Source organism: Pseudorasbora parva, chromosome 2, assembly GCF_024679245.1.
Source record: "Pseudorasbora parva isolate DD20220531a chromosome 2, ASM2467924v1, whole genome shotgun sequence".
In the NCBI taxonomy this organism is placed as follows: domain Eukaryota; kingdom Metazoa; phylum Chordata; class Actinopteri; order Cypriniformes; family Gobionidae; genus Pseudorasbora; species Pseudorasbora parva.
The window spans coordinates 3417906-3445905 of record NC_090173.1 but is presented as its reverse complement, the minus strand read 5'-3'; the positions used below and the strand labels follow the sequence as shown (position 1 = coordinate 3445905).

General features: G+C 41.4%; 1 protein-coding gene across 1 annotated transcript; it reads left to right on the top strand.

Moving 5' to 3' along the window:
• Nucleotides 1–975: 975 nt before the first annotated feature.
• LOC137089920 (tyrosine-protein phosphatase non-receptor type substrate 1-like) lies at nt 976–18893 on the top strand. The gene is made up of 7 exons (XM_067453491.1): nt 976–1036; nt 6419–6748; nt 6839–7162; nt 14446–14520; nt 18477–18524; nt 18646–18726; nt 18844–18893. The coding sequence occupies exons 1-7, from the start codon at nt 976–978 to the stop codon at nt 18891–18893; spliced, it is 969 nt and encodes a 322-aa protein (XP_067309592.1).
• The last annotated feature ends 9107 nt before the right edge of the window (nt 18894–28000 follow it).

Below are 28000 nucleotides of genomic sequence, written 5' to 3'. Positions count from 1 at the left end.
AAAAAAACCTGATCAGGACATCCCTAATATAAATAATATAAATATTAGAAGAAAAATATTTTAAGTGGTCAATAATAGATCATAATTTTTGCACAAATACTATTTAGTACCAAAAATCTCCTCAAAATATTACTAAAGTAAAATATATTTTATTTCATAACATTTATTTCATTGAAAAATAGTTAAGGTGTACGGTCACATTTGACTATGATAGTAAGGAATATCTCAGGGCTAAATACAAGAAGAGCATAACATTACAATGTTCATCTCCATCACTCTCCATTTTAAAATGACACTGTAAATGCGATTGATGTAATAATCAATGCACACTATGCTGTACTGTTGACCAAAAATTGCTGCAAATACCAGTATAGTGAAGCTGTTGTCGATTCCAGTGTTTCCCAACCTTTTTTCAGTCATGGCACCCTTTGAAAATGTTCACAATGTAGTGGCACCCCCTCGCATACGTTACTCTAGGGGTGTAACGGTACAGATTGCTCACGGTTCGGTTTGTATCACGGCTTTAGGTTCACGGTTTCAGTACAGTTCAGTATTTGCTATGTTCAGGGGAAAAGGACTACTGTCAAATAAAAATAAAGAAAATAAGAACAAATATATTAAATAGAAGCAGCAGCACAAATAAATACTATTGAGCAAAGATACTAATAAAATAAACAATGCTTTTCAGGTTTTTAGGTAGAGAAGTGGAAATGTAAAATAACTGTATATTTAACTGTTTAAATAATAAATTAATCCTTATTAAACTTACAAAAGCTATTCAATCAAGTGATGTCCTTATCTTTTGTTTGAGAAAAGAGCTAGTTTGTTTAGAACTATTGAGATCGATGTGAACACGCTCGCTGCCGCGAGGTGAAGGCGTGTCGCAACTCTGTTATTCAACTGCTCTGGTTTAAGATTCTGATAAAGGAAGAGCTGTGACTATATAAAGAACAGAAAGACTGACAGAAACAGAAAATGGCTGATAAGTGTTATCTGTGTCTGCTGGGACTGATCGTTCTCTCTTCTCTTCTCTCAGGTAAACACATCTGTTTATCTATAAGATATCATAAAGATCTGTATGATGTGAACATATTCAAAAACTGATTGTGGCAAGTGTTTGGTAAAGAGTTTAAACTGTTGCTGAAAGTCATGTCATGGCGTTTGGTTGTGTTTTATTCCTGAATGCACTGATATTTGTTATAATGTGTGTCATAGTGTCATTCAGATCTGATGTAAAGCTCTTCATTTATTATCAATCGTTCATTTACTCACAGAGAGATGTTCCAGCTATTTATACCTGATAATTAAACATTATATGAACTATAGAAACGATCATGACTGTTTAAAGATTGTATTAAAGGTCCCGTTCTTCGTGATTCCATCTTTCAAACTTTAGTTAATGTGAAATGTTGCTGTTAGAGCATAAATAATACCTGTAAAATTATAAAGCTCAATGCCAAGCGAGATGTTTTATTTAACAGAAGTTTCCTTTCAAAGCCTACAGCGAACAGCCGGTTTGGACTACACCGCTGCACTTCCTGCTGTAATGACGTCACTAGAACCGTTTGTTGACTAACCCTCCGCCCACAAGAACACGCAAAATAGGGGGCGTGGTCTCGTTGCTCTCCCACGTGGAGAAGAGTGCGCATTAAGCGATTGCATCTCCCCGTTATGGTAAGAGGCGGGACCTTTCCGGGCAAAGTGCGCTAAGCTGCTGTCCAATCACAACACGGGAAGCGCTGGCCCAATCAGAACTCGTTATATGTTTCTGAAGGAGAGACTTCATAGAAAAAGGAAATCATCAGGCCGTTTTTAGGACAGAGAAAACATCACCGGTTACTGTCGTAACCTCGGTTCCCTGAGAGACGGGAACGGGACATGGCGTCAGAAGCTGACGCTTGGGGACTCCCTTCCTTCCTACATTACTGAAATATTATTGCACAACGCCAGTGAAGTTGCAACTCTCACTGGCCAATGCCAGTCAAGGCGGTGAAAGGGGGCGGAGCCCAACCGCTATATAATGTATCGTCTTGGCAGCATTTGCTCAGAATCTTCCGACTGACAAGAGTACAGCAGATCTGAACTGTGAGCTCGGCGGGTTACGCCATGTCTCGAATTCCAACTATACGACCTGGTCGAAACCACCCGCATGTCTAGCGGTTAGAAGCCGAAGGCAGAGTAGGGTTCAGACCTACTGCCAGGACTTGAGAGGCTACTGAGCACACGTCCAAATTGTAGAATCTGGCGAAGGTATTCTGTGAAGACCACCCAGCTGCCAAACAAATGTCGTTGATCGGGACGCCTTTAGACCATGCCCATGAAGAGGCAATTGCCCTCGTTGAATGTGCTCTAATACCAATAGGGCACTCCATTCCTAAGCTGGAATAAGCCAAAGCAATCGCCTCAACTATCCAATGCGACAGTCATTGCTTAGAGACAGGCTGTCCCTTAGCGTTGCCCCCAAAGCACATGAACAATTGATCCGACTGCCGGAACCGAGCTGTGCGGTTGACATAAACTCGTAAGGCTCGCAAAGGGCATAACACATGTTGGAAAGTGTCAACTGTTGACTCCGGGGCGAACGCCGGGAGTGTTACCACTTGTGCTCTGAACAATGTAGAAAGCGATTTAGGCACGTTGCCCAGTCTGGGCTTTAGAGTGACGTTGCAATCACCTGGTCCAAATTGCATTCAGTCAGTATTCACAGAGAGCGCTTGTAAATCCCCTACGTGCTTAACCGAGGCGAGTGCGATCAGAAGTGCGGTTTTAAGCGAAAGCTCCCTTAAGCCTACAGACATCAGCGGCTCAACCGTCTCGCGCCTCTCAAAAATTTTGCAGTATTTCCATCAGATTGGGAAACCACGGTCTGTTCGGCCAAAATGGGGCGACCAGCAGCACTGACGCTCTCTCCTCCTTGATTTTGTGCAGCACCTGAGGCAAAATTTTCAAGGGGGGAAACGCATATAGGCGGGTGTTCAGCCACTGCATCGTGAGTGCATCCCCGCCCAGGGGAGAGCGAGACAGAGAGAAGAACAGAGGGCAATGCGCATTGTCTTCTGTCGCGAATAAGTCCACATCTGCCATCCCGAGCCGTTCCCAGATCAGCCTCACTGTCCCGGGGTGCAGTCTCCATTCCCCTTGAGGGATCCCGTCCCTCGACAACATATCCGCACCGCTGTTCAGGTAGCCCGGAACGTGTGCCGCTCTGATGGAGAGCAGATGGCAATCGGTCCACAGTAAGAGGTGAACCACCTGCTCGTACAGGGCTTTCGAGTGTACCCCGCCTTGGTGGTTTATGTACGACACTACCGATGTGTTGTCTGTACGAATCAGCACGTGGTGCCCTTGGACTACTGTGAGAAAACTTTGGACAGCCAATAGGACCGCTCTCAATTCCAGGCGATTTATGTGCCAAGTTTTCTCCGTCTCCGTCAACAAGCCCGACACTGGCACGCCATCGCAATGGGCTCCCCAGCCCGACATCAACGCGTCCGTCGTGACCACTTTCCGCCGCGTCACCGCTCCTGGCTGGACGGTGCGTAGGTACAGGTCTGGATTCCGCCATGGTCTCAGCATGGTCGAGCATTTGTGCGTGACCACAACGCGGGCACGGCCCATTTTCCACTCTCTTTTCGGCACTCGCTGACATGGGTATGACACAGGTATTACAGGAGAGCACTGAAAACCCTAATAAGTTGATTTAACTCAATTCATTTGAGTAGACTCGTTCCCTCAATTCAACTGAGTAATGGAGTCTCCCAAAACTTGTATATTTAAGTTCACTTATCTTGGTGCTCATGTTCACTGTACTTCAATTGTTAAGTTCACCAAACTGGGTACACCAGAAGTTCAGTACACCATGCTGGGTACAACCAATCAAAACTTCAGCATACATTGCAGCATGAATAAATTATGCATCTGAATTGTGACACATTTTCTTTGATTCTTACTATTTGCTTTTACTTTTGCTCTTTTGTTCTGATGTTTTTGTAGCTTGGTTTATGTTCAGAGTTGATCTGTTTATCGGATAAAAAAATAATTGTCACCATTGTAGAGATCCATACACAGATTCTTGATGTCTGTGCATGTCTAACTAATGCCGCAGATTTAAACTTTTTTTGCACAAAAAATAAAAATAATAAATTGTTCAATTACCACAAGAGTAAAGAATCTCATGGATATTTGTATTAATATTTCAAAACTATTAATAACTGCTTTGACAACCAGAGCATTAGACTCTGCATGAATTCAAGGATTCTGCCAATACATGATGATGTTTTCATCGTCAATGATTAAACAACATCACTTGATGATATTTTCTCTTGTTTTTGTGTTCCTTCACAAATGTGTCTCACAAACACAAATCAGCCAGAGAAACATTATATTATAATATTATACAGCCAAGGGTCAAGAGCCCAACTAAAGCAAACAATGATCTCCATCATGGTGACTTCCAACGAAACTATTATTTCCATTAAAACAGAAATAAAGTCAGTCTGGTTAGTTATAAGTTAGTTCACATATTATTATTATGTTTAGTAACTTACAAATTTTTACTTACCGATTTTAAGATTGCACACAATGAAAAAGTCTCCATCTTAATTTGAATCAGCAACAGAAAAGGACCGCCTTTTTTAAATGTCCTCCAATCAGTGAATTAGTTCTTGTTGCCAGACAGATCTCCTGGCATGGCCAATCACATCAAAGCAAGACCAGAGCGAGCTATTTTAATCAATTATGATTTTGAGTTCATTCAACTTGAAATCTTAAGTTTATGTATTTTGTAGGTTAATAAGTTAAACTAACTTATATTTTTTAGTTTTTGGACTAAACTAGTAATATTAAGTCAAGATTACTTTATTTGTTTAAGTAAAGACAACATTAGGGTTTACAGTGACCCTATGAAATATGAGGACATTACCCATGTCCCCACTTTTCAAAATGCTTATAAATCATACAGGATGTGTGTGTGTGTGTGTGTGTGTGTGTGTGTGTGTGTGTGTGTGTGTGTGTGTGTGTGTGTGTGTGTGTGTGTGTGTGTGTGTGTGTGTGTGTGTGTGATGGGTAGGTTTAGGGGCAGTGCTCTCGTGTGTTTGAGTGGTTTATGAGGACACAAATTTGTATAACTACATGGGTATTACACTAGTATTACACTATAAATGTGGTTTATGAGGAAATTTCAAATGTCCTCATATTTCAAATAGATTTAAAAACATACTAAATGATGTGTTTTTTGTGAAAGTAAAAATGCAGAATGTTTCCTGTGATGGGTAGGTTTAGGAGTACCAGCAGTGTAGGGGTATAGAAAATATGGTTTGTACAGTATAAAAACCATTACGCCTATGGAGAACCCCTCTAAACCACATAGACCAACATGTGTGTGTGTGTGTGTGTAATGGGTAGGTTTAGCACTAAATGGAAAATAACCCTCTTATTTGATTAAATCGTGAACATTTTCACAGATTCTGAAAGCGGTTCTCACCGTTTCTCTTGCGTCTGTATATTTGTCTGTCTCTTTCTCAGAGTGGCTTGGACCGGATCTTCTTTATTTCTAGAACTGAACTCTATTCTGGAAACTGCTCAAATAGAGAAGAGAAACTAACAGTAGTGGTCTTGTGTTGAGCCAGTGTTCAGATCTCACACTGAAGATCATGCTCCTCAACCGCTGTCCTGTCAAAGTCTGTTCCTCTGAGGTTAGTGGTCAGGGTTAGACAGTCAAACATTCAACACAACACTTGTGTGAAAGTCAGTCTCTCTAGAGCAGGAGTTTTCAAACCTGGGGTCGAGACCCTCGGGTGGATCGCAAGACTTAAAACACTTTGCAGTTTTAAATAATGTCTTCCTCTAATCTGAGCAAAAGGACAGAGTATTTTCTGTTTCCTCTGTTTGATCGCACCGGCGCCTCAGGATCAAAATAAACTACAGTCAAGCAAACGTATTAAAGTGACACTGCTCAGTTTAATATTTCAGTATTAATATTTCAGTTATTATTAATATGAATGTGTTCAGCGCGAGGTGTTGCCAAGCTCATTTTAGCGCGAGTGAAGAGGAGGATTTTCTGTCCATACTGTAACAGTCATGAAGTTTACATCATAAATCATAGTTTAGCATCCAAATACATCAAGAAATATGGAAACATTTGGATCTGTGCCGAATGAGAGAGTTCGGCTACATGAGCCCAACGCCACTTTAAATGAATTAGTTTGGGCTTGTTTATAGATACTCTTTCATATTCTGGTTCTGTTCTGATTACCATAAAATGTTGGATATTAATAAGAGCGCTGTGAAGCAACACTTCTCCAGTGAGTTTGCATTACGTGAGGAGAAAACACTGCATTATTTCAATCCTCTGCTTTTTATGCTGGTATGTTTTCATTTATTAATATCATAATGATCAGTCAGATGTTCTGTGTTTCAGGTTCCAGTGGAGTGGATGATGGTGATGGTCATGTGTTCATCAGTTCTGGTGGAAATGTCCGTCTGTCCTGTAATAATGCTCTTTCTGACTGCACATCAACTACATGGACCCACTATAAAAGATTCAGACATTCAGCAGCCGATGAACTGATTATTGGAGGGATGAAGAAGAAATACACAGAGAGACATGAGAGTCTGAGTCTGGGGTCTGACTGCTCTCTGAACATCAACAACGTCACAATAGAAGATCGTGGAGTATACACCTGCAGACAATATGTGAATGGACATCAACAAGGACCTGATGCTCGTGTTTATCTGCACGTTCTTCATGGTGAGTTTATGATTATGGGGTCAATTTAAAAAGGGCAGATTATTTGTTTCAACTCCACGAATGATCTGTGTGTCTTGTGTTGTGTTTCAGTCTCTCCTTCATCATCATCATCATCATCCTCTCAGACTGAGCTCAGTCCAGGCCGCTCTGTGACTCTCTCCTGTCAGTTGTATTCATATTATGGATACTCCTGTGGTGATTGGGTCCGTTCTGAGGATATTGAGCTGCTGTGGGTGAATCAGGCTGGTGTTGATCTTCAGACAGACTCCAGATATCAGATATCAGCTCCAGATCGCTGTAACATCACTCTGACTACAACACTCCTGAATGAAGATCACAACAGAGAGTGGAGATGTGAAGTTACTCAGAGAAAACAACTCAAGACCTCAGTCACACACACTGTCAAGAGTTCAGGTGAGAAAACACTCTTTATTTACAAAATACATTTAGGATTTGTGAAATATTAGTGGTCAAAGCCAGAAAATGCACAAAATCCTGATAATTTGACCTCCTATACGGGTCATACATGAAATATTGCATAAATGAGAATAGTCATTAAAGCCCAGTGTGACCCGTGTAGGAGCGTCAGTTTATGATTAATAATCAGGCTTAATAATGTCATTGATTCAGGACAAACTGAAGGTTTATGATTAATAATCAGGCTTAATAATGTCATTGATTCAGGACAGACTGAAAGTTTATGATTAATAATCAGGCTTAATAATGTCATTGATTCAGGACAGACTGAAGGTTTATGATTAATAATTTATGGAAGCAGAAAAGACTCATTAATAATTCACGCAAAAAACACAATGCACATGTGTAGACAATTTCACATGCATGAAACCAAATTCACGTTCACAAAAAACTATTCATGTGCACAAAATAAAACTACATATTCATAAAATACATTTCACAAATGCAAAAAAAAAATTGTAGATTTACAACTGCATAAAAACTTTCGAATGTTTAAAATTTACAAGTGTGTCCTTCCTTGAATGTGAATGTGCAAATCGTCATTCGCGTGTGAATCGCCTTGGATGTGTGTGTGTGTGTGTGTGTGTGTGTGTGTGTGTGTGTGTGTGTGTGTGTGTGTGTATTTGGAGACTCTCCTGGCAGCGCTCTCCTCCCACCCGGAGCAGTCGTATTCTTTAGCCAATCAGATTTAGGCTTATCAGTTGGCCAATCATAGTCACGTGAGGGCGGGCCCACCTAGTGTTATGTCATCAGTGCCATAACATCACGATTGTTTGGGCAGGATCTGGCAAGTGAAAATCCCAAAACATGACGCTTTGTTGTTAATAAATTGTATTTATAACATTATTTTATTATGTAGGCCTACAATCATTTTCGCTCAAACAAATTAAAAAGTCGGTCGAATCCAAAAAGCACCAAACGAATTTTAGAATTGTTAAGGCGGCAACTAGACCATTTAAAAAGTTAAACAGGCTACAAAAATAAAACGTTTAGGTTACCGCTGCATCTGACTCTGATAAAAAAATGTTGCAGCGATTTGATGCTTTTGATCGATTAGATGTTATTGAGCTCTGAAACCAGAACAAATAACTTCTATTTTTTTGTTTGAGTTATCTAAATTCATACGTTTTTAGCCTCATCAAACCACAGCTGGCTTGAATGCATGTTTAAAGCTAACATTAAAGATTGTTTCAATATGACTGAACATTTTATTATAGACTATAGCCTGATCTTTTTTATGGACAGGCTACTAAAATGTTGCACACAGGAAAATTGAGCGGTCCTTTTACCAAACCCATGGCATTATTAAGCCTGATTATTAATCATAAACCTTCAGTTTGTCCTGAATCAATGACATCATTAAGCCTGATTATTAATCATAAACCTTCAGTCTGTCCTGAATCAATGACATTATTAAGCCTGATTATTAATCATAAACCTTCAGTTTGTCCTGAATCAATGACATTATTAAGCCTGATTATTAATCATAAACCTTCAGTTTGTCCTGAATCAATGACATTATTAAGCCTGATTATTAATCATAAACCTTCAGTCTGTCCTGAATCAATGACATTATTAAGCCTGATTATTAATCATAAACCTTCAGTCTGTCCTGAATCAATGACATTATTAAGCCTGATTATTAATCATAAACCTTCAGTTTGTCCTGAATCAATGACATTATTAAGCCTGATTATTAATCATAAACCTTCAGTTTGTCCTGAATCAATGACATTATTAAGCCTGATTATTAATCATAAACCTTCAGTCTGTCCTGAATCAATGACATTATTAAGCCTAATTATTAATCATAAACCTTCAGTCTGTCCTGAATCAATGACATTATTAAGCCTGATTATTAATCATAAACCTTCAGTCTGTCCTGAATCAATGACATTATTAAGCCTGATTATTAATCATAAACCTTCAGTCTGTCCTGAATCAATGACATTATTAAGCCTGATTATTAATCATAAACCTTCAGTCTCTCCTGAATCAATGACATTATTAAGCCTGATTATTAATCATAAACCTTCAGTCTCTCCTGAATCAATGACATTATTAAGCCTGATTATTAATCATAAACCTTCAGTCTCTCCTGAATCAATGACATTATTAAGCCTGATTATTAATCATAAACCTTCAGTTTGACCTGAATCAATGACATTATTAAGCCTGATTATTAATCATAAACCTTCAGTTTGTCCTGAATCAATGACATTATTAAGCCTGATTATTAATCATAAACCTTCAGTCTGTCCTGAATCAATGACATTATTAAGCCTGATTATTAATCATAAACCTTCAGTCTGTCCTGAATCAATGACATTATTAAGCCTGATTATTAATCATAAACCTTCAGTCTCTCCTGAATCAATGACATTATTAAGCCTGATTATTAATCATAAACCTTCAGTTTGACCTGAATCAATGACATTATTAAGCCTGATTATTAATCATAAACCTTCAGTCTGTCCTGAATCAATGACATTATTAAGCCTGATTATTAATCATAAACCTTCAGTCTGTCCTGAATCAATGACATTATTAAGCCTGATTATTAATCATAAACCTTCAGTCTCTCCTGAATCAATGACATTATTAAGCCTGATTATTAATCATAAACCTTCAGTTTGACCTGAATCAATGACATTATTAAGCCTGATTATTAATCATAAACCTTCAGTCTGTCCTGAATCAATGACATCATTAAGCCTGATTATTAATCATAAACCTTCAGTCTGTCCTGAATCAATGACATTATTAAGCCTGATTATTAATCATAAACCTTCAGTCTGTCCTGAATCAATGACATTATTAAGCCTGATTATTAATCATAAACCTTCAGTCTCTCCTGAATCAATGACATTATTAAGCCTGATTATTAATCATAAACCTTCAGTTTGACCTGAATCAATGACATTATTAAGCCTGATTATTAATCATAAACCTTCAGTCTGTCCTGAATCAATGACATCATTAAGCCTGATTATTAATCATAAACCTTCAGTCTGTCCTGAATCAATGACATTATTAAGCCTGATTATTAATCATAAACCTTCAGTCTGTCCTGAATCAATGACATTATTAAGCCTGATTATTAATCATAAACCTTCAGTCTCTCCTGAATCAATGACATTATTAAGCCTGATTATTAATCATAAACCTTCAGTTTGTCCTGAATCAATGACATTATTAAGCATGATTATTAATCATAAACCTTCAGTCTGTCCTGAATCAATGACATTATTAAGCCTGATTATTAATCATAAACCTTCAGTCTGTCCTGAATCAATGACATCATTAAGCCTGATTATTAATCATAAACCTTCAGTTTGTCCTGAATCAATGACATCATTAAGCCTGATTATTAATCATAAACCTTCAGTTTGTCCTGAATCAATGACATCATTAAGCCTGATTATTAATCATAAACCTTCAGTCTGTCCTGAATCAATGACATTATTAAGCCTGATTATTAATCATAAACCTTCAGTCTGTCCTGAATCAATGACATTATTAAGCCTGATTATTAATCATAAACCTTCAGTCTGTCCTGAATCAATGACATTATTAAGCCTGATTATTAATCATAAACCTTCAGTTTGTCCTGAATCAATGACATTATTAAGCCTGATTATTAATCATAAACCTTCAGTTTGTCCTGAATCAATGACATTATTAAGCCTGATTATTAATCATAAACCTTCAGTTTGTCCTGAATCAATGACATTATTAAGCCTGATTATTAATCATAAACCTTCAGTTTGTCCTGAATCAATAACATTATTAAGCCTGATTATTAATCATAAACCTTCAGTCTGTCCTGAATCAATGACATTATTAAGCCTGATTATTAATCATAAACCTTCAGTTCGTCCTGAATCAATGACATCATTAAGCCTGATTATTAATCATAAACCTTCAGTTCGTCCTGAATCAATGACATCATTAAGCCTGATTATTAATCATAAACCTTCAGTCTGTCCTGAATCAATGACATCATTAAGCCTGATTATTAATCATAAACCTTCAGTCGGTCCTGAATCAATGACATTATTAAGCCTGATTATTAATCATAAACCTTCAGTCTGTCCTGAATCAATGACATTATTAAGCCTGATTATTAATCATAAACCTTCAGTTTGTCCTGAATCAATGACATTATTAAGCCTGATTATTAATCATAAACCTTCAGTCTGTCCTGAATCAATGACATTATTAAGCCTGATTATTAATCATAAACCTTCAGTTCGTCCTGAATCAATGACATTATTAAGCCTGATTATTAATCATAAACCTTCAGTCTGTCCTGAATCAATGACATTATTAAGCCTGATTATTAATCATAAACCTTCAGTCTGTCCTGAATCAATGACATTATTAAGCCTGATTATTAATCATAAACCTTCAGTCTCTCCTGAATCAATGACATTATTAAGCCTGATTATTAATCATAAACCTTCAGTTTGACCTGAATCAATGACATTATTAAGCCTGATTATTAATTATAAACCTTCAGTCTGTCCTGAATCAATGACATTATTAAGCCTGATTATTAATCATAAACCTTCAGTCTGTCCTGAATCAATGACATCATTAAGCCTGATTATTAATCATAAACCTTCAGTTTGTCCTGAATCAATGACATCATTAAGCCTGATTATTAATCATAAACCTTCAGTTTGTCCTGAATCAATGACATCATTAAGCCTGATTATTAATCATAAACCTTCAGTCTGTCCTGAATCAATGACATTATTAAGCCTGATTATTAATCATAAACCTTCAGTCTGTCCTGAATCAATGACATTATTAAGCCTGATTATTAATCATAAACCTTCAGTCTGTCCTGAATCAATGACATTATTAAGCCTGATTATTAATCATAAACCTTCAGTTTGTCCTGAATCAATGACATTATTAAGCCTGATTATTAATCATAAACCTTCAGTTTGTCCTGAATCAATGACATTATTAAGCCTGATTATTAATCATAAACCTTCAGTTTGTCCTGAATCAATGACATTATTGTGCCTGATTATTAATCATAAACCTTCAGTCTGTCCTGAATCAATGACATTATTAAGCCTGATTATTAATCATAAACCTTCAGTCTGTCCTGAATCAATGACATCATTAAGCCTGATTATTAATCATAAACCTTCAGTTCGTCCTGAATCAATGACATCATTAAGCCTGATTATTAATCATAAACCTTCAGTTTGTCCTGAATCAATGACATCATTAAGCCTGATTATTAATCATAAACCTTCAGTCTGTCCTGAATCAATGACATTATTAAGCCTGATTATTAATCATAAACCTTCAGTCTGTCCTGAATCAATGACATTATTAAGCCTGATTATTAATCATAAACCTTCAGTTTGTCCTGAATCAATGACATTATTAAGCCTGATTATTAATCATAAACCTTCAGTTTGTCCTGAATCAATGACATTATTAAGCCTGATTATTAATCATAAACCTTCAGTCTGTCCTGAATCAATGACATTATTAAGCCTGATTATTAATCATAAACCTTCAGTTCGTCCTGAATCAATGACATTATTAAGCCTGATTATTAATCATAAACCTTCAGTCTGTCCTGAATCAATGAGATTATTAAGCCTGATTATTAATCATAAACCTTCAGTCTGTCCTGAATCAATGAGATTATTAAGCCTGATTATTAATCATAAACCTTCAGTTTGACCTGAATCAATGACATTATTAAGCCTGATTATTAATCATAAACCTTCAGTCTGTCCTGAATCAATGACATTATTAAGCCTGATTATTAATCATAAACCTTCAGTCTGTCCTGAATCAATGATATTATTAAGCCTGATTATTAATCATAAACCTTCAGTTTGTCCTGAATCAATGACATTATTAAGCCTGATTATTAATCATAAACCTTCAGTCTGTCCTGAATCAATGACATTATTAAGCCTGATTATTAATCATAAACCTTCAGTTTGACCTGAATCAATGACATTATTAAGCCTGATTATTAATCATAAACCTTCAGTTTGTCCTGAATCAATGACATTATTAAGCCTGATTATTAATCATAAAGCTTCAGTCTGTCCTGAATCAATGACATTATTAAGCCTGATTATTAATCATAAACCTTCAGTCTGTCCTGAATCAATGACATTATTAAGCCTGATTATTAATCATAAACCTTCAGTTCGTCCTGAATCAATGACATTATTAAGCCTGATTATTAATCATAAACCTTCAGTCTGTCCTGAATCAATGACATTATTAAGCCTGATTATTAATCATAAACCTTCAGTCTGTCCTGAATCAATGACATTATTAAGCCTGATTATTAATCATAAACCTTCAGTCTGTCCTGAATCAATGAGATTATTAAGCCTGATTATTAATCATAAACCTTCAGTTTGACCTGAATCAATGACATTATTAAGCCTGATTATTAATCATAAACCTTCAGTTTGTCCTGAATCAATGACATTATTAAGCCTGATTATTAATCATAAACCTTCAGTTTGACCTGAATCAATGACATTATTAAGCCTGATTATTAATCATAAACCTTCAGTCTGACCTGAATCAATGACATTATTAAGCCTGATTATTAATCATAAACCTTCAGTCTGTCCTGAATCAATGACATTATTAAGCCTGATTATTAATCATAAACCTTCAGTCTGTCCTGAATCAATGACATTATTAAGCCTGATTATTAATCATAAACCTTCAGTCTGTCCTGAATCAATGACATTATTAAGCCTGATTATTAATCATAAACCTTCAGTCTGTCCTGAATCAATGACATTATTAAGCCTGATTATTAATCATAAACCTTCAGTCTCTCCTGAATCAATGACATTATTAAGCCTGATTATTAATCATAAACCTTCAGTTTGACCTGAATCAATGACATTATTAAGCCTGATTATTAATCATAAACCTTCAGTTTGTCCCAAATCAATGACATTATTAAGCCTGATTATTAATCATAAACCTTCAGTCTGTCCTGAATCAATGACATTATTAAGCCTGATTATTAATCATAAACCTTCAGTTTGTCCTGAATCAATGACATTATTAAGCCTGATTATTAATCATAAACCTTCAGTCTGTCCTGAATCAATGACATTATTAAGCCTGATTATTTATCACTTAAATTCTTTATCCAGAATATGGTGTATCTGAACTAAAAATCCATCCTTTAATTTGTACAGAAAACCAGAAATCATTAACTACCCGAAGCTCTGAGAGGACGACAGCCACACACACACCTGTGTTTACTGCACAAGGTATTTCTGCATGTCTTTCTTATTTCTGAGGTTTACAGAGCCAATTACTGAGAAAGAGCTGATCAAACTATTGAATCTGTAGACCTCAATCATTCACTTTCCTCACACACACAGGAAGTCAATGTAAAGCTAATATACTCTTATATCAAATGTACTCTTTCATTGTATGGGATTGAAAGAACTAAGTTTTTGATCATGAATGATTTAAATCAGCATTTATTAAAGGGTCATGAAACCCCCCTGCTACAGCAGTGTTTTTTCACACCTTCGATTTGAAAAGGCTTCCACAAAGGGGAGTGGTCGACTGTGAAAAGGTGGGATGGGTATTGTGTGGAAATAAATAGGAGAGTTTCATTAGGTGCATTAAGATTAGTGATCGGTTCTGAGACATGTTCTTGGTTCACGTTGGCATTGTTTACAACAGTGAGATTAAATAAGGGATGAGTACAGCGAATGAGAGAGCTCTGAGACATAAAGTGGCGTGCAGCAGAGATAGCAAGTTTTTCAGCTCTTCAAACCAGCATAATTCAGTGAGAAATGAAAATAAATGTTATTCTGTATGACAAAGTATTTTGCAAACGTGATAATTAAACTATATTTGTCCAAACATGCACGCTGTTTGGCAAGATGAACAACGCGCCGATGTGATAAGAGAACATGAACCACCCACGAACATGCTAGCAAACGCGATATGATGTTTCTTAAAAAACTAAGTTCGGGAGAAGCACGTTCATACCATACCATTTATTCTATCTGACTTATTTGTAAGTGTGAACTCGTGAAAGAGGTGTAATGATGCCTTCAGGAGCTCTAGGAATTATCGTAAATACGAGTTTCCTGAGGTAAAAATTGCTCATGAACGCCCTCACATTTTGAAACTTGAATGCAATGATTTCGTAATCACGACTTCAGAAGTCAGAACTATCAAATTTCCGATGGCAGGTGAAGGCAGCATAATTCTAGATCGGGGTAAAAGCAAAGGGGTTTGAGGTTTCATAGTCTTGACCGCGCATCTGAAGCGACACGCGCTGGGTTGCCGTGACGATCTGCACTGTCACTCAGCAGCTAAATCTATATTTGTCCAAATATGCACACTGTTTCACTAAGAGCCCGAACACATGTGGTTTAGTGCATGTCTGTTGATAGGGGTTGACAGTTTTGACCCATACCAGATATGCGAAATGAAGACCAGGAGTCAGGATGTTCAATCATCGGAGATAATTTTACTGAAGAATAGTTTGCAGTTTCATCAGTAGAGTCAGCTTCAGAGTCTCTCAGGCGGTGTCAGGCCAGACTCTATTCTACCTTACACAAAATTACCACACCAGTTATACCAATTTCAAGGGCATGATTTACATCATTATGGACACGTGGAATATTACTGATTGGCATAAAGTCTAAACAATGTGTCACGCGAGAATAGATAGGAGATGTTGTTGTTCTTAATCAGGATGTATACATCAGACAATCCCAAGATTGGGGTAGTGTTGACTTCAGGGGAGTCCTAGAAAGACGCCAAGAGGTCTAGTGTGTGAGAAAAGTGGTCCAATCCATTCTGTAGACCTGCACAGAACATGTAACACACACACACACACACACACACACACACTAAACTTTGATGTCAAGTAGGGGGCCACAAAATATCATCCTGCGGGCCGAGAGTTTGAGACCCCTGCTCTAGGGTACATCTCTCCTCCAAGGTTAGTGCGTCCTTTGAGCTTATCAACAGAACAAGATATCAACACCACATGACAAACACATCTCCAGAAAGAAAAGTATGACTAATATCATCTACCTCATTCTATAAAGAAATATAAAGAAATATAAAGACAAAAATGTACTTCTATCAATGAGAAAAATCACACTATATAGATGGGAAGAAATCACAATTGGGACACTCAAATCCTCCCACCCCTTCCTGTCCTGGGGTTACTAACAACAGGCAGGATTCACCTCTTGGAAGTTCTAACTTTCTCTCCAAGGCCCTGTTGGTCAGGACCCAGAGATAGAGGTCAGGCTATCTATATCAGGGCACATAGATAGGGGTCAGACTGTCTTTGTCAGACCATCTCTGGAAAGCAAATTTGACACCATACAGCAGACATAGAGTCAAAATCATATTAAATAATAGTTAAATGTATTAATGATCAAATAATATTGATTGTCAATAATTATTCATTTTGAAAGGATAATAACTGATTATTTAATTCATGAGGTTGTTAAAAATCATTCAAAAGGATAAGATGCATAGGATGAAGAGGCAAGGGTGTTGTCCCACTCCCCCCTTCACTGTGACCACAAATTAAACGAAAAGGTGGCTTTTGATTCTTGTTGATATTTCATCAAAAATATTGTTCATTAGCCTACAGATTGGTTATTTTGCACTGACATAAATTAGATAGTCAAGGCTTGCAGGTTCAGCGCGCGATTCCTCAAGTTAATGTTACTTTTCCGAGCCTTTGTAGCAAAGGCTTCCACAGACGGCGTCCCGGTTACATCTCGCTCAGCGGCCTTACGTTGCTTCATAAGCCTATCAACGCCTCACTTTCCTCCCTGATTTTTCCGCACGCTGCTTTCAAAACTTCCCTACCATGTCTCTACAATAATGATGGAAGAGCAGCCTGACAGAAGTGACTGTTTCATGCATATTAACTAAATTATATTGTATGCATACTACAGTGCAGTGATTGGACTGAATGAGCTTTATGTCATGAATATATATCGAGAATCGCTCGGAGCGGTCGCCGTCAGCATGTGCCCAGCAGCCCATACTAGGGCCGAAAAGCACACGCTGACGTCAGCATTTGTGACGTTGCTCCGACTCAGCTTTTCAAACCGGAAGACAGAAATCGCTCTGAAAAATGTAAAAACAATTATTTTTTTCACATATGAATACCATTAATGAGTACCCTTAGTGTTTTCAATGATGTGAAGCCTATACATATCTGTTTACATCTCAAAAAAAGTGTTTTAGGGTTTCATGACCCTAAACAAGGCAAGGCATCCCATGTTAGTGTGAGCAGATTTAGCTCCGGAACTGAGAGTCTCACACACATACACACCTGCTCTGAACTGAGTGTCACACACACACAGACAAACCAGCAGGGGGCGCTCACCCTGTGGTCTGTGTGGGTCCTAACACCCCGGTATAGTGATGGTGTTAGTGATGTCCTTCGATAAAGAGTATGGGTGTAACCAAATTTGCCCATTGGCCCCTGTCCATCATGGCCTCCTAATCATCCTCCTCTCCTGATTGGCTTCATCACTCGGTCTCCTCTTCACCAATCAGCTGTTGTGTGGTGAGCGTTTTGGCGCAATATGGCTGCCGTCGCATCATCAGGTGGTGGTTGAGGAGATTAATCCCTTCAATGTAAAGCGCTTTGAGTACTTAGAAAAGCTAACCTAGAAATCTAGACGCACCCTAGCGGCAGCAAATTTAATCTGCCCGCAAGTGTCGTCTAGCAACTCTCAATACCCTTCTGAGCTGTGATCGCCAAACTCTGGTCGGGCCAATCACATCGTGTATAGAGTCGGTGGGCGGGGCCATAATGACGACGGCCGAGTTGCGTTTGCGTGCTTCTAGTAAACACAGAAACTGGCGAACGGCGGCGGTCTTTCGAATCAGCTTTTACCGCGACTGTGGAAGACTTGGAGTTAAGCTTTTCTCTGAGAAAAGAACAAAGAACGGCACTGAAGTCATTCTTAAAAAGGGAAGATATGTTCGGAGTTTAGCCGACCGGATACGGCGAATGTTTAATCTATCAACAAGCTCTGCTTCACCTTCGTTGCTCTGGTTGGTGTAGCACTATCCTATCGCGTGCAGAGGGAGTTTGAAAGACAACCGTTTATCCGCCTCTCAGATTGAGCTGTCAATGGTGAGTTTCCAGACCAAACATCTTGATGTGGGTCTGGTTTGTCAGGCTATAGAAAAGCATTAATATTATTATTCTCCACAGATCCAGGAGAAACTGAAGTCAGTCTGACTGATGGATTATTAATCAGAGGTACGACACGTTGATTTATTCTGACAGCTTTATATCACTGAAACTATCAGTCAGTCTGTGAATGTTCATAGTTGAATCCCCTTGACTTCAGTTCCTTCTCTTCCTCTCGTGTTTCCTGCAGTGATTGTGAGTATTGTTGAGATGGCAGTGTTTGCTGCTCCTACTGTGATTCTTCTTCAGATCATCTGTGCAAGAAGAGCTGGTGAGTTTGAGCCGCACACAATCTGATCCTTCACACTCATCTGATCTGGATCAATCTGCAGTCATGATAAAAACACACACAAGAGGTCAGAGGTTAGTCAATGGCTTTATTTTACAGGGAGGAAGGACTCGCAGCGGCCAGAGGAAATAGAGATGCCTACAATATGACAATAAAATACTGCTGAGTTTGAGCGAATCTGCAACAATATTACAAGTAGCTCAAAATTAGGATTGGTCATTGTTGGATTTTCCTCTTCTCAGAAAGCAGAGAAGAAACTCTGAGCAGCCTGAAGAAATATTTTCATATTTCATTCTGATTATTGTCATTTTGTTGTGGTTTGGATATAAACTGCTTTAAATATTATATTAAATACAGTAACGGACAGACTGTGTGTGTAAAACCCTCTCTCTGTTCTGTGTGATGGAGCTGATTTCATGATTATTTTATCTGTTCATTCCTGTTGTTAACTTTTTCTTATTTTGAAATTTCTTAATAAAACCTCTACAGTTGTGTTTTATGTCTCCTTTCCTGAGATGTTTGTTAAAAGTAAAAAAATATAATTTTATTCCTGACTGAGCCTCAAAGGAGACACAGCATTAAAGCAGCACTGGGTAACTTTTGCTCTCGGGCTCCCCCTACAGTTGGGAAAAAATAATGTCCTCAACTACTGTCGTAAGCTCTGTCATCCTACATCAGGGGATGCCATCGCGCGTGCATTTGCTGACATGACAGCCCTGATAGCCCTGAACTAGTGATGCGCGGGTCGTCTCATAATCCGCGGACCCCATATGTCTATTTAATGGTCGCGGGTGCGGGGCGGGTTGTAAAAATATATCCAGTGGAGCGGTGCGGGCCAAATAACTTCATAAAAGCGTCCCGTGGGTCGGTGTAGCACTAACAGTTCCCCTGAACACTGCAGGAGGAGTTCACATGCAGGTGTTCTTCTGGCGGCGCGTGTGAAATGTCTTCATCCCAGGTAACGTTACAGTCAGTGGCTTATGCTTCAGCATGTCATATGAATATCATTTCATGGGTTTTATTTTTTCAAACGCCAAATAATCGCGATGCTCACGTTTACAAGCCAGCGTCATTATAGTAGTCTATTGCAGTGGTTCTCAAACCTGTCCTGGGGACCCCTCACCACTGCACATTTTGCATGTCTCCCTCATCAGACACCCAATTCAAATCTTAGAGTCTCTACTAATGAGCTGATGATTTGAATCAGGTGTGTTTGATGAGGGAGACATGCAAAATGTGTACTGGTCGGGGGTCCCCAGGACAGGTTTGAGAACCACTGGTCTATTGGTTAGCGTTTTACAGACTCTATATAATACTTCAGTTCAATGTTTGAGTGGTAGGTAATCACCGTAACAAGCAGGACAGCATCGGTCGGGCACGCCTCCTTCAGCTCACGCCGACGGGCAAACGCTGGTCACATGTTGATCCTCGTCCTGACTTTAATCACATCACTTTTTCGTTTCCTCTTATTGCTTTCCTCCAACAAAACCTTTTCTTTCTTATGTGTCTGTGCTGCTTCGGACATGACTATATTATCTGACGAACAAAGTTGGGCTCGCACGTCCAATGTAAGGAAGTGTGTGTGTTGGTGGAAGTGACGTATATGCCGTAAAGCAGTCAAATTTTGTAGTTTGTAGGGTTACTACCCGAAACCCGAAGTTTAAAAGTACGATTAAAAACGATACAGACCCCGTCAGGCTATGGCAGACGTGTCATTCAACCTATTGTAAGTCGATGTATCATCACAAGAGTCTTGAAAATATATTATGAAGGTTGAAAAGTTACCTAGTGCTGTTTAATGATTTCTTGTTTAGGAAAAAAATAGCTTTTGGGGATACACTTCCAGTGAGTGCAGAAAACAGTAACAGAATTACTAAACACAATGATCATCTCAAAAATAAATAGGTGCGTAAAACAACGGTAGAGGCTTGTATGTGCCTAAAGAAAGTAATAAAACACAGCATACATGAGAAATCTGTGCATTGTCCCACATGAATACCGTGTTCCCTTTCGGGGAACTCGAGCTGCGTCGAAACGCTGTGAGAACGCCTCTGCGTTAATGCGTCGTGAAGCGCCTGTAGAACCATTCCATCGGAAAAAAGATCGATCGTCGGCGTGATGACGTCATCGACCGGAAGCTATAAAACGTCCGTGAAAACAAACAGGAACTAGCTTCTGAGCCTTCAGCAAGCGATCTGTGTGAACCTGTCTGTCTATTTGGTGTTTTTGTCTGTCTATTTGAAAGAGTTTTTCCACCCTTTGTTAAATATTCCTATATATTTACAAAAAAGAGAAAATAAATAGATAGAGAAATGGCGAGTGAAAGCAGTCAGTTCAAGAGGTGTGTACATCCCTGCCCACGCTACATCACGAGTGGGGATACACACTCTCTTTGTGTTGCCTGCTTGGGAGCGCAGCATGCCCAGGCAGCCCTCGAGGGGGCTGCTTGCGAGCACTGTGAGCGTATGCCACTGAGAACGCTGCGCTCCCGCCGGGCACTCTTCGAGGAGGGTGCCTCGGCTCGTGTTCCCCGCGGCTCTGGTCCCGCTGCTGCCGAGGCAGAGCGGAGGCTGCAGTCGTGGGGTTCACAATTGGATGTTGCAGAGGGGTTTGAGACGGGCGCTGCCTTATCTCTGCCCTCACCTGCTCCATCCAGCGGCTCTTCTCGGGGCTTGGAAGCACGCATTGCGGTTTCTTCCCCCCCGAGAGAGTCGCCGGTGCTCCAACTATCCAGCTCCGAGGAGGTGGACGTTGAGAGCATCGCGACTGAAGATTCGCCACTTCAGTCCCCTGCGAGTGAGGAGCTCGTTGAGGTTCTAACGCGAGCTGTGGCCAGATTAAATATTGACTGGCCCGTAGAAAGATCTGAGGCAGGAAGAAAGAGATCTAGCAAATCAGAACCTCAGCGGCGGGGCCTGCCATTCTTCCATGATTTGCACACCGAGGTGGCAACATCATGGAGGAGACCGGCATCATACCGTGTGTTCAGCCCTCAGACTTCGGTCTACAGCAACATCATGGGGCTGAAGCACTACGGTTATGGGGCGATGCCAAAGGTAGAAGAGACGCTCGCGAGCCATCTCTCGCCTTCCTCGGCATCGTCCCTGAAGGCCCCGACTTTGCCCACCAGACCATTAAAAACAACGTCGGCACTGGTGGGCAAAGCGTACTCGGCGGCAGGTCAGGCTGCTGCATGCCTGCATACCATGGCTATAATGCAGGTTTATCAGGCTGACCTGCTCAGGGACTTAGATGGACGTGATGAAGCAAGCTGCGGCGCTAAAGCAGTTTCTCCCTCTCCGGGTCCAGGTCCCTGGGGCTGCCGCTGACATCAGGCAGCCTAAGCCGAGTACGAGCTCCGCTCACAGGGCGCAACAAAAGCAGAGCGTCGCCGCTCGAGCTCCCCCTCAGCGCGGGGACGAGGGGCGGCGCTCTCAGGCGAGGCCTTCGAGGGGCAGGGCTGATCTGCGGACAGTCCTGATCGCCAAGAAGGCCTCGTCGAAGCGTTCCTGACGCCAGAAGCGTCAGGACGCTGAGGGTGGTTCCCCCCGTAGGGAAGCGGTGTTTACCCCTGCCAACGGTACCCGCTTCCCTACGGCACCCTCGGGGGGCCGCGCTGCCAACCCCGCCGCAATGCCGGGGCGCAGTCGGTCTCCGCGGGCCACCCGAGGGTGGTCCGCACCCCCTCCGGGGGGTCCCCGAGCAGTCAAGTCAGTCGTTCCCTGCCGGTCCGCCGCTTCAGGGCACTGCATTTGTTGCTCAAAATACACCAGAGGCCAGCCTCGAAAGGCTGGTTCCCTTAGTAGATTTTCTAGACGAATGGAAACGTCTATCAAATATATCTCGTTGGGTCCTGCAGATAGTAGAAAGGGGGTACGCCATTCAATTCAAAAGTCGGCCACCTCCTTTCTGCGGTGTCCTACCTACAGAGGTGGGCCCGGAGCAGGCTCTGGTAATGGCACAGGAAGTAGAGACACTCCTGCAAAAAGGGGCTATAGAGAGGGTTCCCCCTCCCAGCAGGGAGTCTGGCTTTTACAGCCGTTACTTCATCGTGCCGAAGAAGGATGGGGGCTTACGCCCGATATTGAATCGCTCGGTGGCCAAGCTCAAATTCAAGATGCTTACACTCAGACAGATTGTAGCGCAGGTCAAATCGGAGGATTGGTTTGTCACCATAGACCTCAAAGATGCGTATTTTCATGTCTCCATCCTTCCACATCACAGGAAGTTCCTGAGGTTTGCCTTCGGGGGAGAGGCATACCAATATCGTGTACTTCCCTTCGGTCTAGCACTGTCACCCCGCACGTTCACCAAGTGTGTGGATGCAGCTCTGGCGCCGCTGCGTCTACAGGGCATCCGCATACTGAACTATATCGACGACTGGCTGATTCTAGTGAATACAGAGCAGATGGCGGTTCAGCATCGAGATGCTGTTCTCGCCCATATGTCGAAGCTGGGGTTGAGGCTGAACGCCAAGAAGAGTGTGCTTTCTCCGGCTCAGAGAACCACTTTTCTAGGTGTGAACTGGGACTCGGTAATTATGCGGGCGCAATTATCGCCAACACGCATAGCATCGATCCTGGCAGCCGCCACAGAACAGAAGCTAGGCCGAGCCGTCACTGTGAAACGGTTCCAGAAACTGTTAGGTCTCATGGCAGCAGCGTCCAACGTGATACCTTTTGGCCTACTGTACATGAGGCCACTGCAGTGGTGGCTCAAAACAAAAGGGTTCTCCCCGAGGGGAAATCCGCTCCGCACGATCAAAGTCACGCGGCCATGCCTACGTGCTCTGGTCATGTGGAAAAACCCGGGGTTTTTATCTCAGGGTCCCGTGTTGGGGGCTCATGTTCGTCGCGTAACGCTAACGACAGACGCCTCTCTCACGGGCTGGGGGGCGACCATGAGTGGTCGCTCATCCCAGGGTCTATGGCAGAAACATCAGCGGCACTGGCACATAAATCGGCTAGAGATGCTCGCAGTGTTTCTTGCATTGAAACAGTTCCTGCCCGACCTCAGGGGCCACCATGTACTAGTCAGAACAGACAACACGTCCGTGGTGGCCTATATAAATCACCAGGGGGGTCTGAGGTCTCGTCCGTTGGACAAATTGGCACATCGGATCCTCCTGTGGGCCCAAGGGAAATTGCTGTCAATCAGGGCAGTATATATCCCGGGGGCCCTGAATCAGGAAGCAGACAGCCTGTCGAGACAGGGGCCGAGGCCCGGGGACAGGAGACTCCACCCAGAGGTGGTGGAGCTCCTTTGGAAGGTTTATGGGAAAGCGGAGATAGACCTGTTCGCTTCGGCGGAGAATTCTCACTGCCCGCAGTGGTTTTCTCTGACCCATCCGGCCCCGCTGGGGCTGGATGCCATGGTACAGGAGTGGCCGAGGCTGCCTCTGTACGCCTTCCCCCCGATTGTCTTGCTTCCAGGAGTTCTGGAGAGGGTACGCCGGGACGGGGCCCAGGTACTTCTAGTGGCTCCGAACTGGCCGACCCGAGTATGGTTTTCGGACCTGATATCTCTCCTGGAAGGCTCTCCGATGGAGATTCCGATCAGGAGGGATCTACTCTCTCAGGCGGGCGGGAGATTCCTGCACCCACGCCCGGAGATGTGGAAACTGTGGGCCTGGCCTCTGAGGGGGCTAGGCTCATAGAGGAAGGTCTCTCGGCCGAGGTCGTGGAGACCATCCTACACTCCAGAGCTCCGTCCACAAGGAAGCTGTACGCTTTGAAATGGAGACTTTTCTCAGCATGGTGCAGAGAACGCCAGTGGGACCCAGTTAACTGCCCGGCTGGTACAGTGCTGGAGTTCCTGCAGGCAAGGTTCTCGGCAGGGTTGACCCCCTCCACACTTAAGGTGTACGTGGCGGCCTTGGGTGCCTTCCACGTCCCTTGCAGTGGAGTGTCTTTGGGAAGACACCCTCTAATTACACGCTTCCTTCGTGGCACATTAAGGTTGAGGCCAGTTATGCACTCGAGGGTCCCAGCATGGGACTTGGCCATTGTTTTGAGGGGCTTGTCCGGACCTCCGTTCGAACCTCTGGAGGAGGTTTCGGATAAGTTCCTCACCTTAAAAACTATCTTCCTTTTGGCCATTTCATCTCTTAAAAGGATAGGAGATATTCAGTCCCTGTCAGTAGGGCCCTCATGTCTAGAGTTTGCGCCAGGGATGGTGAAAGCATTTCTGCATCCCAGGCCGGGTTATGTCCCCAAGGTTCCTACGAGCCCACGGGGCCCCATCACTCTACAAGCCTTCTGTCCTCCTCCGTTTATGACGTCAGACCAGGAAAGGTTAAATCTGCTGTGTCCTGTGAGGGCACTGGATACTTATGTCCACAGAGCTGCCCTGTGGAGGAAATCGGAACAATTGTTTGTTTGCTTTGGACCCCCTAAGAAGGGGGCCCCAGTATCCAAGCAGAGGATGAGCAAGTGGGTGGTCGAGGCCATCTCACTTGCTTATGAAGCTACCAGGCAGCCATCTCCACTGGCTGTCCGGGCGCACTCAACCAGGGGTATGGCTGCTTCTAAAGCACTCTTGTCGGGGGCTTCCCTCCACGATATCTGCAACGCGGCCGGTTGGTCGTCTCCTTCTACCTTCGTCAGGTTCTACGAACTAGACCTGGCATCTACAGTAGGGGCACAGGTACTCTCGTAACCGTGTGCGCTTCGGCTTCACACATACGAGACACTTGGTCCTATGGCGATGTGGGTATAAGCGTTCTCACAGCGTTTCGACGCAGCTCGAGTTCCCCGAAAGGGAACGTCTCAGGTTACGTATGTAACCCTAGTTCCCTGAGGGAACAAGACGCTGCGTCGCTCTGCCATACTCCTGGCGTGTCCGTGATCACTTACTTCAGGCTTTATCAGAAGTTAGTTCCTGTTTGTTTTCACGGAGGTTTTATAGCTTCCGGTCGATGACGTCATCACGCCGACGATCGATCTTTTTTCCGATGGAATGGTTCTACAGGCGCTTCACGACGCATTAACGCAGAGGCGTTCTCACAGCGTTTCGACGCAGCGTCTCGTTCCCTCAGGGAACTAGGGTTACATACGTAACCTGAGACGTTTACCACACTCTCTCGTGTCTCATAAAAGGAGGAGCGTCGACAGTGAAGAACGAGAGAGCACCAGGGGTTATTCCAGAAAGCAGGTTATGTGCCATACCCGGGTATGTTTAAGAGTAAGTTAACGGATAACCTCAACTTTCGATTCCAAAAACTGAGGTAACTTTCAGGGTATGTAAGTAACCATGGCAACTCACTCTCTGAACATAACCTGCTCTGGAGTAAGTTATGTTCCAGGGTTTGTTTGCTTAAGAGGTTTTTAGATGTTTGTCATATAATTAATATAGTTATTAATATAACCAAATTTGTTTCAGTTATATAATATACAATATTATATATTCATTCTAACATATTATAATTATGAAAATAAGTCAATGTTAATGCAATTCAAATATATTTATTATTTATTTTGTCATCTCACAATTAGCATCAAGCAAACAATATAATCCTTTTTCTCAGTGAATAAAGATTACTTATTAAAATAAAACATGGGAAAAAAATTACTGCACAACCACCCAATAGGTGGCAATGTGTATTAAGTATGTGATGTAAATCGCCATTAAACACAAGAAGAGGAAGTAGAATGGCGCGCTCTTTCTTGGCGTTTGTTTCCATGGTGAACCATTGATCTGTCGCTCTGTTGAGAATGCCTTGTAAGTTAACCGGGAACATACTCTGAGTTGTCTGAACTTACTCCCAGACTCGTTTCTGGAACCAGCATACCTCGAGTAAGCAAGGTTTGGGTTTATCAACCAAGAGTTCAAGGTGTGTGACGGTAAGTTTACCTTGCTTTCTGGAATACACCCCAGGTCTGGATTTGAAGTTGTTTGCTGTTTATGTTTTATTATGTGTGTGTGTGTGTGTGTGTGTGTGTGTGTGTGTGTGTGTGTGTGTGTGTGTGTGTGTGTGTGTGTGTGTGTCGTTCATGAGGGACTGCCCGTGTTCGTCGGTTCCAAACTACCTTACAATTACACACATTACACTTGAACTCCTTTTGTTAAACCAAGCCTGTAGCACTCCTCTCAGAAACTGAAGCCTCAATCGCCCCCCGGTGGCCGGTCCCAGTATAGCTCATAACTCCTGCCCCGCTGTTTTCTAATGGACGCGAGACAAACTTAACAATCAAGTAATACTTCAAATATTTTTTCCCCAAAGTTGGTTTCTGTCATTGTAGGCAGTTTTTATCATGATGATTTCATTTCAGGTGTTCGTTCTTTAAATAAGTTTAGTTATAGTTAGTTATTTGACGTCATGATTGGCGGCTTTGTTGTATATAAAAAAAATTATGCTGGACAAGAGGTTTATGCACACAACTCACTTTACTTTCAGAAAACTGGAATGAACTATTTCAGACCAAAACAGCTGCATCCTAAACACGCAGCAAGGCATTACCAAATGAACACAGATGAATCCGTTCTGAACGGACATAACAGGCCTCTCTGAGGGAAGTTGTCACTGAGGCACACACTAACTTTTTCAATATTTTCAGGAGGAGATTGGAGCTTTAGCTTTAATTTCTACATAATAACTGTTTATTTCAATAACTGTTTATTTCAAATCAACACAATGAATTGTTCTGCATCTGCGAGAGTGTGGGCGGCAGTGATGGGCAGTAACATGTTAGAAGTAACCAATTACTGTGTAATACGATTACTTTTTTCAAGTAACGAGTAAAGTAAGGGATTTAAATTGCAAAAACAGTAATTAGATTACAGTTAGTTCCCCATAAGCAGGCTGCGTTACTGCGTTAACCGTGATTTTGTTTCATGAGACTGTCTCGTGATGTGACAATGACGTATGAGCACCGTGATGTCAGTGGTAACCAGTGGTGGATGTAATGAAGTACAAATACTTCGTTACTTTACTTGAGTACATGTTTCACGTATCTGTACTTTACTTAAGTAGAATCAATAGTGAATACTTTTTACTTTTACTTTTTTACATTTTGCAAAAATATTTGCAGCAAATCTTTTACTTTCTACTCCACTACATTTCTACAGCGTTTCGTTACATTTTCTGATCAGTTTCAGGGCTCCAGATTAAGGTTTGTTCGGATAATTAATGGATAATAATAGGCTAATGTATGAACTGGTAGTTTAGTTTCATGTTTAAACATTATTTTCAACGTTTCTCATAACATTATTTAATGCAGTTGTAATTTGTCAGTTGTAAATGATTTAATTTAACAAC